At 40.3% G+C, this 17,251-nt stretch overlaps 1 protein-coding gene across 6 annotated transcripts in view; it reads right to left on the bottom strand.

Moving 5' to 3' along the window:
* The window catches only part of PXYLP1 (2-phosphoxylose phosphatase 1), a 59,809-nt gene that overhangs the window by 22,684 nt on the left and 19,874 nt on the right, over positions 1-17,251 (bottom strand). For 4 of the 6 annotated variants that reach the window (XM_074912282.1, XM_074912281.1, XM_074912280.1 and 1 more), the window contains exon 3: positions 15,222-15,572. The exons of the other annotated variants lie outside the window; for them this stretch is intronic. In XM_074912282.1, the coding sequence (XP_074768383.1) occupies positions 15,222-15,572 (351 nt within the window). The remainder of the gene's footprint in view (positions 1-15,221; positions 15,573-17,251) is intronic. 6 annotated transcript variants of the gene reach the window in all.

Raw genomic sequence — 17,251 nt, 5'->3', positions numbered from 1 at the left:
CCCGCCCCTCCCCTTTCTGCTTCTAGCAGGGCACTAACAAGGCTGCCAAGCACTGAGGAGAACACTTGGGCTTCTGAAATCGGATGAACAGAGACTTCCCTCCTAGTTGCTCGCTCTCTGAAAAAAGTGGAAGCTAGAGAAGAAGTGTAAGAAAGAACAACAAAAAAGAGGCAGGAATGCTTCAAAACAAGTGAGATGGGGGAGGTGACGATGTGTTCAGAAAGAAAACCAATCTGGAAATAGTAGGTAAGGTGCACATGGGCTGAAGAGCCTGAAGGTGCACACTGTGGTCTGGAAGGGAGGCCTGGGCCTGAGCCCTGCCATCCCACACCTGAGGAGAACATCCCTGGGGTCACTTTACATCTCTGCTTTGGACTACAAACGTAAAATGAGAAAATCAAACATGCAACACACAATCCACCCTTCTCACTTTATTCTTTCATACAGCTAAATCAAGGCTTTGCAAGTCTCAAAGGTAAGCCTGTATGAACAGTGAGGGGCTTCGTCCATAATGCACAGTGCCAAATTCCTAATGCGCTGCAGTTGCGTGCTGAGTAATCACAAAAACAAAAAAGATTTACTAGCCTAGCACTGGTCAAACTATCAAGTACTACTAAGAAAAGCAACCATGAAACTGTATGAGAAGGCCTTCTAAGCCTGTGAAGATAAGCTTCTAAGGTTCAGATTTTCTATTTATAGAAAATATAAATGGAGTTACTAAACATCTACATAAGTTTGTCTTAAATTTTCACTGTCATTTAATTTATTAAGAATGTGCAGTTTAATCAAACAAAAAGCTGCAGTAATTTTTATTTTAAATCAAACCACTTGCCCTACGGAACCTGATGATAAATTTTATATTTATATAAAAATCTGTCCACACTGAACGCACGAAGAAGTGACAGTCCTCAGGATCTCTGCAGTTCCTATCCCTTAACCGTCCACATCTGAACCTACTTCTTTCACCACATCCCCGCTTCCCCTAACCTTTGCCCTTCCATTTTCTCCATGCCTGCTGTGCCTTCTGCCTGTCCAGGAGCAAGCGGTGCAGGGGGCTCCTGAAGCATGGATGTATTCCCCCACAGACAGCTCCCTAAGGAACTGCTGCCCTTCCTACTGCAGAGCAGGCTCCAAGCTTCCCTTCCCACTGTGCTGCTAACTTCTTTGAGCACCACTCCAAATCAAAAAAAAGAGTGAAAGGAACTGGGGGTGGGGAGGTGGATAGCAGAAAAAACAACCGCAGGGGCTGGGGAGGACACACTTAAGTTTAACCTAGAATACAGCAAGTCCGATTTGACAAGTCTGTGACAAACTAAAGAGGTTCCTTGGATTGTAATTTCTACACGGTACCTCAACCTAGCAATACTATTGTGCTTCAAGGTCACATAGGTAAAGCTTTCAGACTGTAGCTGGGCAGCAGAGGTAAGCACTTGTCTTCTTACTCACTTACAAATGTTATCAAACCAAAGGTCTTAAAATGGATGACCCAAAGTGCAAATTCATCAACCCCATTACAGAACCGGACAGGAATTTCCAACCTCATGGTATTGACTGAGCAGTCAAATGGGAGCAAAGAGTGAAGAGAAACTACAGATCGCTTCCTCTGTGTTTCCAAGAATTTGCAACCATTCAGCACTAGGTGCTGAGTTATGAACTGAGACATGCCCAGACACATACACCTATTTGACAAACATTCAGTTTCTGGATTGCTGCTGTTGTTCTTCCTCATGTAAGAGACATCATGGCAGTTTAGAGAATGTTCAAGTAGTCTGTTGACTTACAGCACAATTTTATTGCCAGCACCCTGTTTTAAATTCTAAGACTGACTTTAAAAAAAATTCATTAAAATTATTTCTAAGTGTGGTAACCAAGTAGTAGGTGTCATTGAATAAATGTTCTTTTCAAGCCAGTGCTTCTAATCAAAAGCACTTGCTGTGGTAGCCTTGAATACACACACTTCATACTGCAAGACCCACAGATTTCTTCAATAGCCTTCATTACAGCATGTTTTGACACCAGAAATTAAAGCCCACTAGAATAGTTCTATTGATCCTATGAGGTAAACATAGACATCTCCCTTCCTACAGTAAAAATATCAGTTACTTTTGAAGACAATGAGGAATGCTGCTGGAACAGAACATCACATTTTGAACTCTTACCTATAAACACTAACCTGCCAAAAGAAATTGATTAAATTCACAAAGTCGGTGCTTTTTCCATTTTGATGCATTGATCCTTGTAGGGTCATTTCCATTACTTGGGTCAGTATTAGGAAAGTGTTGCTTTTAAAATTCTGTTCTTTAGTGCTATGTTTATATTTCCTCATGTTCCTAAAACTACATCTTCTGTTTCACAGTGACAACACAGAAGTTATAGTCCCACTGACTTCCCAAATTACTTCTTATGATTTAATACAAGATAAGAGGTGGATTTTCTTTTACTCTTGCAGACCCAGACATCACAGAGCCTGAAACATGAGTGCCCTCCCTCCACCTGGAGAACTCAGTCACAGTCAGTCTTAAACCCCCAAACCTGATGGGGAAGGGAGCAAGGCAGGCAATGTGAGGAGCCTATCTCCTCCAACTAGAAAAATACTCATGGGAAATTCAAATTTAGGATAAACAGATATTGGGTTTTCATGGCCAAATAAAGAACTTCAGCACTGCCTCAACTGTTCTTCAGCAAAGAAAAGCATTCTGCAGCCCCTGGCTGTTCCCCAAAACTTCACCTGAAGCCTTGCTTCTTATTTTAATGACCCAAGACACAAGTAGCAGTCACAGTCACCTGGGCAGTCTCACTAAGGAAGCACAGTATGCACCCCAGGAATGGCAAAACCTAGACAGCAGCTCGTCCAATTCTGCATTGCCCACTGGAGTGCATTATCACTGTGCTAACAGTACTCAACTTCAGCATTAACTTATCATCAATTTGACCACTAGAAAACATCAGCCCAAGCCACATTTGCTGTCAATAAATGCTTAAAAGATGTTTCAGCTATCTTTTAAAGACTGTCAAAGACATCGTTAGAAGAAAAACTGCAGCAGACAATACAACTAACAAGACCAACAGCTATAGCAACTCTCTATTACTCAACTCACAGTGAAAACAAAACAAACCCCCCTTTTTGGTTTGCCTGCTACGTTTTTATTTTGATTACCCAAAGAAAACCACCTGTCCATGGCTGAGAGAGACATATCTACTGGAAATAAGAAATGTAAAGAAATTCTACCTAAAGTTTTCTATTTTCCATTACTTTTTTCTAGTTCCTTAAATTTTATTTTTTTTTTTGCAATAACTTACCTGTACTACAGGGCAATTTCCCCCCTAGAAGTCTGAACCAGTTTTAATTAAGTAAACAAAAATACTGTTTCTCTGTTTAAAATGTAGGAAAAATAAGTTTTCAGAAGCATCCTGTATATCACAGGTTTACTGACAGAAAAGGAAACCTCAAGGCGGCTAGGAGGTTACAGATACACCTCAGCTAATCTAGTGGAAACCAGATCTGATTGAGGGGGAACAAGTTTGAGCACTGAAGTGTTTAGGTTTTTTAATGTGCATGTTTTTAAGAAAACCTCATTTATACTAGGCTATGAGGAAAAAATCCTAAAGACTTCACAATGGTCTCCTGCCATGCACAAGCTCAAATTCAAGATAAGCTAAATTTTAGCTGAACAAAATGGAAGTCTATACATGCGCTCCAGCATAAGCTCTCACACCACAGTCCCTTCTTTGCTCCTGAAACAATCATAATATTATTGTAGCTGCAACTTGCAAGTGCATCTTAAGTTTACTTATGAACTTCTTGACGTAATTTTACTGCATGAAATACAAACAAAAGCTTATTCTTCAGCCTAACACTAGCTGAGTTTTCAGCCTTCTTGGTTTTCAGATCCCTAAAGTTTTCCACTGGAGATGCAAATCAGTTGAGAACTACTATAAATTGGCTGCTTTTCTTAGCTGTTTTTCACAGACTTGGACAGAAATAGCCAAATCCCCTACCCCTTTCCGGAAGTGGGTCAAGACCTATTTGTCTGCCTATTTTCTGGGTCACAAGTTGGGAAGTTCTTGAAAGCTTTTCCTCATCTTGGGGCAGTTGCCAAACCTAACATTCTGCCCACAGAGCCACAGCTCACAGGTACTGACACAGGGCCTTATTCCTTATCAGACTCAAGGGAAAGGCCAGATTGCCTTGTCTGTGTATTCACATGCAAAAATAAATAGAGCAATTATACACGACCACCACGCACAGTAACTCTACCAGCTTTAAACAACTCACACCAGGATTTTTGAGAACACGTTTCTTATTTTCAGCTGCATTAGCTTCATGCTTTGTTGATTTTTTTACAGGGTCCCAATCTGATTTACACAAGGAAAATAAATATGTTAAGAAAATCTTTTCTGCACCAAAGCACAACATGGCAGGCCTTGTAGTGTTACGCTTTTGAGACCAAATTTAATCAGACATGTTAAATTATCCAATGGGTGCTTGCATTTATTGAGTCCAGATGTGTCTTGGAAAAGAGCTTTGTAGTTTTAGGGTTCCCCCCCCCCATTGTTTTTCAATCGGCAATTCAGAAGGGCATATGGCACTGCTTAAAGAGCTTCCAGGATTTTCAGTTTGACGGCAATAACACAGCAATGCTGACTGCAAATCCAATCCTTTTCAAGTTCTAGAGAAGGCAGTCATTTTCCACTTCTCACAAAGTGAAAAATTACTCTCTATATTTTATTCTATTTTCTTACTACACTGAAACACTACATTGTTTAACATGGAAAAGATTTATATTTCCATCAATTAAATGTACTCCTTTTTTTAAAACAGATATCTATACACATAATAAAGCTCTTCCTTACCAGCTAATTACATCACTGGTTGGCTCTCCAGTTGATTTGAAGGGGGTGAGGGAAGTTCCTACAATACATTAGACAAACAGACAGATTTCCTGCTCTATAAACACATCAATCAACTCGGATATTGCTCATGCTCCAGGTTATTTAGTGACGAGATACAAAAAAAGCCCCACTACTGCTTAAGATGAAGCAGATATGTTGGTCCCCTGCCTACCACAGGCTCATTAGGATTCACAAATGAGAAGTGTTACATAAACGGCACCACAATGCTATAAGTCACTCCTATCGATGTATATGCATAGCTGTCACATTTTACCAGGTTGTGAGATGATTTCAACTACACCAAACCAGTGTCCTGAGGGCCACCGCAAAAATCTTAAGTATACCAAGACTAAGTGGGGTTTTTTTATGGCCTGAAAGCATGATTTTTATAAATACAGTAGATCCAGCCATTGTTACTTATCTAACAAGATTCATGAGCACTACAGTAGGATCTTAAAGCTCTATTCTGCTTCTGTCTACAGAACTCTGAGACTGATAAATGAACTAATCCAGTGGAATTGTCCTGGAATAGATTTTCAAAACAGCTTTATCAGCTGTGTTTAAAAACAGTTGGCAACTATTCCCATTTCCATAGTATTGTCTTAAAATAAAGGTCAACATGAAAAGGTAGCTGCAGGACACAATATATGAATGCTACTGCCATAATTTACCTGGGGTGGGTGTGTGGGGGTGTGTGTATGTGGGGGTGGGGGTTGTAACCTTTGTTTTTTCTTTTTGTCCTATATATTTTTTGAATCTGACAAATACTGGAGTGAGAAGCTGTGCAGCAGTGATTACATCACGGCTGAAAAAAGATGCTTGGCAGATTTCACATGTGAACTGAACACAAACATAGAGGCCAACTACACCAAGTGTTCAACATAGCAGAAGAAAACATGGCAAAAAGTATTTTCTAGGAACATGGACTGCAAATCCTCTGGCTTCAGTGATCTTCCCATCTACAGCAGCTGAGAATGCTACAAAAATATGCCCCGTACAGTAGAATTCAAGATGTTTCAGCAGTTGCTCCTCTTCTGTTATCCAGCAACCTGTTGCTAACAATTTCCATCTCTGACACCAGCTCTCTGCTGCTGAAACACACATGCTCTCCCACACTCATTGTTTAAGGAATTTGCTAATTTTTGCTACTAAGCTCTCACTCCTCACATGGATATGAAAAGGAAGTGCGTGCAATTGTTTTCTGTCATCCTAGATGAATTTTTTTCCCCCTCCACTTAAAAGACCAAATGATAGGAGCATATATTCACCTAAAGCTTCAAGTGCACATCATTGCCTCTTTTCCTTAGGGCTCTCTCCTTAGACAGCATCCCAAAATACTCAGAATGGCCTCTGAAATTCAAGTTAACTTTTATTAGAGTGTATATTGGAAAATCCAGCTATTGAAATAGAAATCACAAAATACACAGATAAAACCAAATAAATAAAAGGATTTAAAAGCATGACTTTGCCCTTTACATCTTTACAAGCATTGCTCCTCTGGTTTCAGAACACCAAGTCAGCAGCTTTTTGGGCTGCAAAAATTCTGTATTATCTGCTCACTGTTAAAAGCGCCTTTCTGTCACCTCCCAAGAGAGCTGCTTTCTGCGCTTCTCAGCAGTATCTCTGTGTCTGCTCACCTGGGTCAGATACAGTAATCTCTCTTTCTCTGAAAGGGCTACCACCCAAAAGGCAGTAAAACCCACCATGTCCACAGTTCAGCCAGAGCCTTTGCAAAGGCACAGGACGCAAACTGTTTAATATGTTAATGTCATCAGTCAAACACAATTCACAGACATCTGGCACTTCCCTACATCAGTGTCCTTCCAAGATAAAAAGCCTTACTCATTCAAATCAATATTTTAACTACTGCATTAAATTAGCACCTTTCTGTTTCACATCTAATCCCAACTGTTTTCCATCCATGAACTGACCTGCTCAGGGAAGCGATCTCAACACCATATGCCACTGCTTACCCACGCCAGCTCACTTGTTTGGCCTTGTCAACACCAGGGCACAGAAAGCTGCCATGGATTTGCTAGCAGCAAACCCCAAAACAACATATTTAATACAGTAAAGCCTGACAGATTTTTGTGCTGGGGAAGCCTGTAACGACAGACGTAGTCATTTATCTCAGAAATTTGTAACAGTGTTTGTTCTCTGGATCAGAGAATTATTGATATCTTCAGGACATTTGCCTTAAACCACCTTAGAGGAAGATGGTGAATCTTATTTCTTGTCTTCATCCAGTATTAATGTGCGTAGGTGGTAAACCCAAAATTACACCACATACCTAGGGCTTCCATCTTTTTTAATCCAATTATCTCACAAAAATCATAAAGGGAGATCACTTCCACTTTCCAAGACTTCATATTTCACTGCAGCAAGTCCACAAAAGCCTCAGTCTTTTAAATACAAACTACTTAGACCCCACCTCATTAACAAATAAACCACAACACCATTTAGTATATGCAAGCACTGCATTTGTCTCAGTGAGTGAGCTTTGAAGATTTAAAATGGAAGTTACTTCAGGATCAGAGACTACTCTTATTTTTTAAAAAATAAAAGCAATAAAAAACTGCCTGCGGGCATTAGAATCTTCAAAATCAGTACAGCTTAATAAGCCTTATTAATCACAGAAGATACACAAGCCCAGGAAAACACAGTAAGTTTTTCAAAAATCTTCACAGTCAAACGACGACATGCTTTGGATTAAGTCATTCTATCTTTTCAGCAATGAAAGCCCAGCAAAAGCACAGATAAAAGACAGACAAAACTGCCTGGAAGATAAATTGCAAGAGGAAAATTAAGAGGACTAAGAAGAAACATGAACGACAACTATCTGAAGTATATTAAGTATATCTGAAACAGATACGTGAAGAAGAACTAGCACATCCATAAAACCCATGGTTTTCAACTCTATTTGCAGCAGCACGGGGGGCACAATTTGCAGGCATAAAGGACAGCTCAGAAAAAACAACCCGTCATCAAATCTAAAGTTCAAATAGTCACTCATGCTTTCCTGAAGACTACACAATAGCCTATAAATGAGGGGAACACAACTGCATTATACCCACTGACGTTAAGATTATTTTCCTGGTACTCTCCAATTGAGACTCTGTGTCTACACTCAAAACAAGGCAGGAAAGGAGATTTGGGTCAGAACATTCCTCTGATGAAGAGACAGAACACAAATCTCAAAGGACAGCAAACAATTAATGTATGAGAAATCAATTTGCAATTTATTAATCAGCATTGTCCTAAAAGCTCTGATAAAAGTAAAGAGGGATAAAGCTGAATCTGTGAATTGATTGTGAATTCTCAGAAAACTGGTCTAACATCAGACTGGTCAGCAAAAGATTAACAAAGGGCTTGTACTAAAACAAAGCAGAGCGCCAAGGCCGTCTTTACCTGCTTAGTGTAAGACACAGAGGTTTTGTTTTGATGCCATCACCTCTATAATGAAACATGAAAGAAACAAAGGTACAAAGGAAGGCAGCCTATGGCAAGGGGATGAGCAGCTGAGAAATTGCACATGGAAAAGAAAAAACCCTCAGGGATAAGAATCCTTTCCCAGTGCCCAACCAGCCAAAACAGGAAAGCACAGCAGGGAGAGCAGAAGAACGTGGCAGAATCAGACACAGGCAATCTCTGCCTTCACCACCTCACCCAAAGGTGAGCGAAGACTAAAACTGCCCAAAGTACCTCTCCCAGTCAGCCCTGGCTGCCAGCAGCTGTGGGGACTTGATCCACACAGCTCCCGCTGCAACACTGAAATTTGTTGTCCTGAAAATCCCAAGCAAGAGCTAGAATGCAAACCCCAAGCAGAGAGGCTGCATTCTTGTGAGAATTGCAGGCTTACGTGGTGCAGACTTCACCTCCTTGAACAAACCTTGAATCACCAAACCAAATTTAACATTTTTAAGAATGTAACATCTGCACATGAGAAACAAAACTCTTTACTATTTCTACAAACAAAATAAGGTGAATTTCAGAATTTAACAACTGTTACAGGTGTTAAAACACAGTTCAGGTCAGTACACAACTAACCTATGGAAAAATCCTAGGAACAATATTTTTGGCTTTAAAAGACAAGACATGCCAATCCAAACACATCTGCAGTGATCTATACGGCAGCCTGACTCAGCATTAGAGAGCTATGAAAAAGGAACAGCAGAGAAGTGGATTAATGAGCATTTGTTGAGCTGAGAATGATAACATCCTGAAATTTTAACCAAAAAAAGAACTTGCTAAAAATAAGTAAATAATCCACCTGATCTACCGCTACAGATCTGTCCTAGTTTTGGCTGGGATAGAGTTAATTTTCCATTAGTAGCTGATACAGTGTGTTTTGGATTTAGTGTGGGAATAATGCTGATAACACACTGATGTTTTACTTGTTGCTAAGTAGCACTGATCCTAGATTTTTCAGTTTCCCATGCTCTGCCAGCAAGCAGGTGCATGAGAAGCGGGAGGGAGCATGGCCAGGACAGCTGACCCAAGCCAGCCAAAGGGACAGTCGACAGCACAGGACGTCATGCTCAGTACATAAACTGGGGAGTTGGCTGGGAGAGCGAATTGCTGCTTGGGGTCTGGTGGGGCATCGGTCAGCAGGTTGTGAGCAATTGCACTGTGCATCACTTGGGGTTTTTTTTCCCCTTCGGTTTTAATTCTCTCTCTTTTGAGTCCACCCCTTTTCATTTGAATTATTATTATTATATTTTATTATTACTATTGTTATTATATTTTATTTTAGTGCAAGGTCCTGCACACAGGTCAGGGCAATCCCAAGCACAAACACTGGCTGAGTGATGAGCATATTGAGAGCAGCCCTGCAGAGAAGGACTTGAGGGTATTAGTGAATGGCAAACTGAGCCAGCAATGTGCGCTCGCAGCCCAGAAAGCAAACCATGTCCTGGGCTGCATCAAGAGAAGCGTGGCCAGCAGGGAGGGGATTCTCCCCCTCTGCTCCGCTCTCATGAGACCATAGAAGGAAAAAAAGGAAGAAAAAGTGGCATAGGAATAAGAGAACAAGAGGTATACTCTATATATTTTTTAAAAAGCATTTCTTAAAGCTCTACAGAAATTGAACTACTTAATTTATGTTCTATATCTCAAACTATCTCCAACTGCAATGCCAGACAGTTCCAAGCAATGGTTTCCAAAAAAACACTACTGAATTCATAATAGACTAACACAATGTAAACAAGCTCACAGGACTGTAAAATGATTGCAATATCTGAAGAGGTAGGAAAAAACCCAGAAAATTGTGAGTCACCAGAAGAAAACACTGCACAACCATTTTCAATTAGCTTCCCCAACAGTCTTCCACAGACTTTCATGCAGGGAAACTAGCTACACACATAAGAGTTCAACTGCAACAGAGCTGCTAGCAGTCACACTGGCACATCACTCATTGCAAAAACCCAAACAGTCCTGGTCACTAAGGAATACACCCACTCCTTGGCGAGCCTCTAGGTCTAGAGAGAATTCCACCTTCTGGGCCTCCACAAAAACAAGATACAGGGGGAGGGCTGGTGTCTGAAGAGTGCTTAAGAGTTGCTTCTTTGTGGTGTGACACATCTTCACAGAACAAACTTATAGGTCTCTCACACAGTCACAATGAATAAAGTTTAAATCCTTCCTCATTTAATATTTTACCCTCATTCACTTTTACAGCCCCATTCTGATGATAAACCCAAGTACCTCGAGATAGCAGGACTCCATGGTATGTAGTAAGACATAGGCATTACCCGCATTCTTGAAAGAAATGTAGGTCAAATTTGTTTAAATAACATATCACTATATATAACATACAAGTCATGTTCTGGAGGAACCTATTTGTGGCATTATTTGCAACTAGTGCAAGAATCCACTCTGGCCAGAAGCAGGACCAGGAAGGATTTACCTACAGTGCAGGTATTCCAGCAAAGATAGCTTAACTATTAGCAACAAAACAGAGTTTACTCCCAAATTAAATATACAGAGAGAGAATTAAGAAAAATGCATTAGTCTCGGTAAAGACTGACAAGTATTTACTGCAAGCATGACCTTTTTCTTCCTACTGAGAATATTAATTTTCCTTTGCTGTTTACCATCCATTCAAAACTCAAATAATTAAGGACAGGTACATACTTATGAGACTGTCCCTACAAAGAGTCACTGACCCTTGAACATGTTTAAAATAACTGCAATATGTATCACTACAATTATTAAAAGACTGATGCACAAATTTCACAAACTATCTTGCAGGTATTAGGACCAAGATTTAGTTGGATTTTGAGAGAAATTATGTTAAAATGCTTACTATTTTCTTGTTTCCTTTCCTCTAGAATTTAACCCAACACTGTAGTAAGGATTTGTAGAAGCCTAACTAATAACTTGCTGTTAGTTTCTGCAAAGTATAAGGCTTTATTTACAGTAGCCTTCAACCATATATTTTAACAGCTCATATTAATCTCTGCTTAAATACAGTTCAATTAACCATCACAGATGAACCCAAAGTACATACTTAAAGGAGATTTATAAAGTTCTGTAGCCTGCCAAGTAACTTCTATTGGTCAAATCCTGCCTGAAACAACTTAACCTGACCTATATTTAAAGCAGATATATTTTATTTTTATTTTGGGGGGAAAAACTAAGACTGTCCCATAGTACCATTCTCAGGTATCCATCATGTCTCCTCCCTCTTCAAGGGTTCAGTTCTGGACTGGTACATTATACCACCACTTTCAAGAATCACAAAAATTTATTTAAATCTCTAGTAACAACATAAAAAGCATCTTTAACAAAACTCTGTATATTTACAGTTACTTTTCTCCACCACTAAAATGTACACAGCCTTGGATATATTATTTGTGGGTTGTTTTTCCCTTTAATCTTAAATTCAGATTAAATTAGTACTTTCAAAAAACCCAGAGAGACTTCTCATTAGTGGAAAATCTGCCATGCTTATGAGCTTGAAGGCAAAATTCAGGAAGGGAGATATCTGGTCTCATTTTAATTTTGTATGCTGGTAACACATGACAAAAACAAACTCTCTGCATCAAGAATTCTAAAGCTGCGTCTTTTTAAATATAGTTAGTTGTATAAATCAGCAAAATGCAATACTCTATTTTTTTTTCTTCCACTGAAGAAATTATATTCTTAAAACATAAAACATGAGCAGTTACTGTTTGTTGGTAAGGAACAGTAAGAGATGGTAAGGAATTCACCTTAGAGAGATGGTAAGGGTATGTATTCTGTCCAGAAACAGCCCGAAGCTTCTATTATCTATTCACTGAACAACCTGGGGGTTTTTTCTCGCTTCTTCTTCAGAAATTAAGTTCTGGAAAAAACAAACTTGCCCATTTTTTCCAAAGACTTCGCATATCCCAGCTTTTCTCAACATTCCACTGGCAGTCTCTGGGCAAGGGGCTGCAGGTGCAGCTCACCCCCAATTCTGCTTCGTGGGGGAGCCAGGGGGACGGTGGCAGCTCTGCAGCACCACAGCTACAGCATCGCAAGTTGAGGAAACACATCCTGCTTCGCAAGTGGAAGGGCTCAACAGGGATGCTACACCCTCTTGGCTTCCACCTCTGTTCCACCTGCACACCCCTGCTGCACATTTAGCACTGGCACACAGTCCCCGGATCCCCCTCCCCGGCCAACCCAGCACCCACAGCACTGCACCTCGTCTGGAGCGAGGGGCTGAAGCCAGCGGTGGCGAGGATACCGAGCTAAACCCCAGACTCTTCAGTGTTGCTCTTGCACAGCTGTATTGGGTCACCAAGCAGGGATGCAAACAGCAGCAACCACATCAGAGGGGCTGGCATTATTAAAGCAAACGGGCTTCCAAGAGGGGCTCTGCAGCAACACCGCAATCACCTCCTGCAGGCCATCCTCATAAAATAGGAGCTGCCCATGGCACTCAAGCCAATAAAATAAAACTCTACTGCTTTGCCTTGTGGAGAATCCTGACTACTATTTCCTATGACTCATCTGTAAAACCAAAACCTCCAGTGCAAAACAAGATGACAGAAAGCAGAAGGAAATTATTACTGGAAAAGCGAAATGTCATCTCCAAACATTCCAAATTACCAACACCCAAGCCTGAACCATGAAGGCAGAGAAAGCATTTAAGAGAAAAAAACCAACTCCCCACACCTTACACGAAACCAGCACCCTACCAGGAGAGCAGCTGACATCCTAAAATGCAGTGGCAGATATCAAAATTATTTTTATTGAAAGACAAGCCTGAGGCACTGACCAGAGTATCAAAGTATTTAGGGAGAGAAACTTCAAACATGAAGAGAAGCTCCATGTGCAGGGTCTGCCTGAGAGCCAGGGACTTCATGATTCTGCAAAATGCCTGGAAGAGGCAGGCTCAAAAGCAAAGTCAGTAATTTATGCTTGCCACAGGGTTAAACAGCCAGTAGAAAGAGATGCTTTCCCACTGTAGTTTTAGTCCTCTTCTGTTGACTGTTTCTTTCCTTAGGCTTTCAATAAGCAGAAACAAAAATAAAAATGAAATAAAGGTATCTAATTTGTTGAAAAAAATTGTTTACATGCATTCAATTAAAAAAACAAAAAAAACACAGTTATTGTTAAGTAAACTTTACAGAGATTATGCATGGCATCTTAACTGCTAACTTTTAAATCTCCTTTTAGTTTAGTATATTCAAGGTAATTTCAAAAGTTAAATAATTGAGGCACCGTGGGGAGTCCCACCTTCAGGCTTCTGCAGACAGACACAGAGGTTCTAATACACTGGAAGGCCTGTGCTTGCCCAGTAATTGGGTTCTCATATATTACAGGAAAAAAAGGAAGAAGCTCTTCAGGCATCCTTGCAATCTCCTGTTCCTGAGCTGACCTAAGGGCTAACCATGATAATTAACTTTAACAAGGTCCTAAATAATGCCTTTTCCCCTCAGTGTGAGACTGCAGGACCACAGCTAGATTCTGAGACATCCTTTACAACAGGCTTCAATCTAGCTGCACTGCCATCCTCCGTCTCTGTACTACAGGAACTACTCCTCCAACTACTGTATTTACAATGCATTTGCACTGCTCTGGGCATTTTACGCAGCACATAGTAAGAAGAAAGATCCCAACCACTGCAATCTTTTTCCCTGTCAGAAAAGAGTAAAGTATCCCAACTTGCATTCACTCTGTTTGTACAGAAATAAAGGCCTAATTTTAGTCAACAGCATTACAGATAATATATACAGAGACTAGAAATAGAGTCCACAATCTAGTGCAAGTCATATTTCCATTCTGCAGTTTTTCTGACAAAGCAAAACAGTGAAGTCTTTTAAGAGAAAAAATAACTCCATTTTAGAACACTTGAACTGAAGTCTATCAAAACCAGTTCTCCTTTTGTCTCTAGTTCTTAAGTTTTAAATTGTTTTAGAACCACGACCATTTACATAAATAGACAAAGGGGGGAGAAATAAAAACATGTGTGGAGTGATAAATACTATAAGGAAAACACTCCTCTACTCTTTTCCATAGATCTGGCCCCAAACATAAAACAAGAGGGAAACAAAGACAATTCCCAATAAAACTTAAAGCTGCCAGACATATTTGGTTTGGAAGTCAACCAGTCACTCTACCCAATGGGCTTCCCAAACAAAAACTCTCTTCACTATAATTACTCACCAGAGACATCATAGTATGCTTTTAGTCAGCATTGGAACATTTTTTGAGTTTTAACTTTTAACACTGTTTTCTATACTATTTAAAAATTAAAACACATAAAACATTTGAAGGCATCTGCCACCGAAGAGTTTCTCTCTATTGCTGATCTGGTTCAGGTTTCACACTGTACAATTTATCAATAGCTAAAGTGAATTTGAGAACACAGCTGGCTCCCAGTCTTTTGCTTCAAAGTCCAGGCCACACAGTTATATAAAAGATAACCAAAACAATTAAAACTTTCACTTTTTCATCAAGTATAAACTTTTTTTAACATGTCTTCTATGTGCCTGTTGGAAATGGTAAACATCCCTGACAAAACTATGAACAGGTTTTGGAATATTCTAGTAAATTCTCAAACATTTCTCAAATCTCATTCTCGTATCACCCACCAGGTACATTCAGAACAAAACCTGATGCGTTACTTATGTAAATAAATAACCATAGCTTCAGTAAGGCTTCTTGAAGAAGGTTCCCTTACCCTACTGCTCCAAGTGAAATAATAGCCAGGCAGCTGGCTGGCACCCCAGGCAGACAAGCCTGGCACTGGAAGCAGTGGGAAGCAGCATAGGAAAAGACCAGACCCCATGCCTTTTGCTCCTGTACAAGGGAATAAAGAGCAGAACTGGTCAAGTCCCCCATTGCCCAAAACCTACATGACAGAGGACTCCAGCAGCAGGAAGGAAGGTATCTTAAGGGATCCACAGCAACTACATCATCTTGAAGAATGACTATTACAATTAAAAAAAGTCCTTTCTCCAACTGTTTGGCAAAATGCAGACTGCTTATATGTCTCCCTCTTCTCAGGATAAGGAAATGAAGAACATTCAGCTGGCACCTGATCCAGCAAGCCAATCCAGCACACAACGTTTCACAAACGTAAGCCGCCTGCTTCACAGAGCTGCCTTCTGTATCTCTGGTACCACGGCACTGCAGACACAAGGCAGAGGGTAGCTTCTGCTCTGGTAAAGTGATCCTTGCCACCAGTCCACGTCCATCCACTGCAACTGTTGGTGGGACAGAATACTTTTAGCACTCAGAGCTGTTGGTTACTGCCAAGAGAGATTTTGGGGGAAATTTTCTTAGTGATTTACCCTGTAAGTTAAACAGTGTTAGTATCCATGTAAAGCACCAGCCTTGGGGGAAAAAAACAACACAGGAAAGCAGACTAGTTTAGATCAGAACTCAGAAACCACAATAGAAGAAAAAGGGACCAAGAACAAACATCAAAACAGGACACAAAGTTGTCTATCAGTCCTGGGTCCATCCCCAGCCTACCAATACATTACTCTGAGGTCCAATCCTGGCTGTTTTCCCCAGCGTCTCCGCTTGTATCTAAAGCCAAGATGTGACAACTATTAGCTCTAAAACAATTGCCTTGGGACCTTGTCTTACAAGGAAGGATGGACTTACATTAGGACTGCTGACACTTACAACACCCATCACCTCCACTTCATTGCGGCTGCAGAAATCACTGCTCATAAAGCAGCTGCAGACCCTTTACAGCACAGTCTATTAAAGTAAACCAGCATCGATTTCTGCTTGACTGGGCTGCAAACTCTGCTGCGAGCAATTCCTGAACCCTCACAGCTCAAACATGGGACAGGCTGTAATCTTGTCAGCCATTCCAGCGTGGGCTGTTTGTAACATGGGATCAGAACCTATGGCAAACCAGCTGAACTTAGCCTTCACTATTCCCTTCACTTTAGAATCAGCTACAACTCGTCAGTCTGGCTTCAAATTGCCTTAGTTCCATGTGTGAACAAGAAGGGATAAAATATCAACCATTTACAGAGCGATGTTCTGCCCTAAAGCAGAAGTATAAAAAGGGAAGATAGGTACTATTTATATAATTATGCATTTCATGCTGTTTCACTTTTCTAAATAAATTTAGCACAGAAAACACATTTTCAGCATTCACTACTTAGAAAAGCAGTAGCATGTTTTAAAATCACCAGCCCTCCTCCAAAGCTGTGTGCTGCTTGCTAACAATCAATCTCACAACAGCATAAAACATCCATTTGCACTCAAATGCTTCAAGAGGTAACTCCCATCAAACAAAACAAAACCAAAAAAATTAAAAGAAAAAAACAGCTCAGTGGCATGAGCATTTTCCTGAATCTAAACGTACAAACTCTTATTTTCATATTCTATAATATGACAAATTATAAAGCAGTGTAAACAAAATTTTTCTCCAGGCAGCTCAGAAGGGATCAAAATAGGAAACCAAATTTTATAGTCTGAAGGAAAAGAGAAGCAGCATATTGCTCTCAGAAAAAGCTTTATACATGAAACAAAACATCACTACCACTTTGTGCAATGGTGAGAATCAAATCTCAAGGGATGTGTGCCTCTGAACTATGTCATGTGCTAAAAGGAATAGAATCAGTTCAAGGAAGGACCTTCAACATGGCAACAGGAAACAGTAAACAGAGATCTACTAAGTACATAATGTCTATCTCCTGGGGAGCTGGACACTTAAATTTTCTGTTCTTCAGTGCTCTATTGCAGTACAGTGCTTCGTATCATGCAGTGTCAGAGGGACTTACAGACCTTTCCTGAAGGATGTTCTGCAATTTCTCAGGTGGGGGTTTCTGCCTTATTGACTCAGCTTGTGGTTCACCATGTGCTAGTACCTGGTCCACTTCTATCAAAACAGCATTTTCATGTATTTATATTACTCATG

This window comes from Athene noctua, chromosome 8 (assembly GCF_965140245.1).
Source record: "Athene noctua chromosome 8, bAthNoc1.hap1.1, whole genome shotgun sequence".
In the NCBI taxonomy this organism is placed as follows: Eukaryota; Metazoa; Chordata; class Aves; order Strigiformes; family Strigidae; genus Athene; species Athene noctua.
Note: the sequence above shows the minus strand (reverse complement) of the source record. Positions and strands in the feature narration are given on the sequence as shown.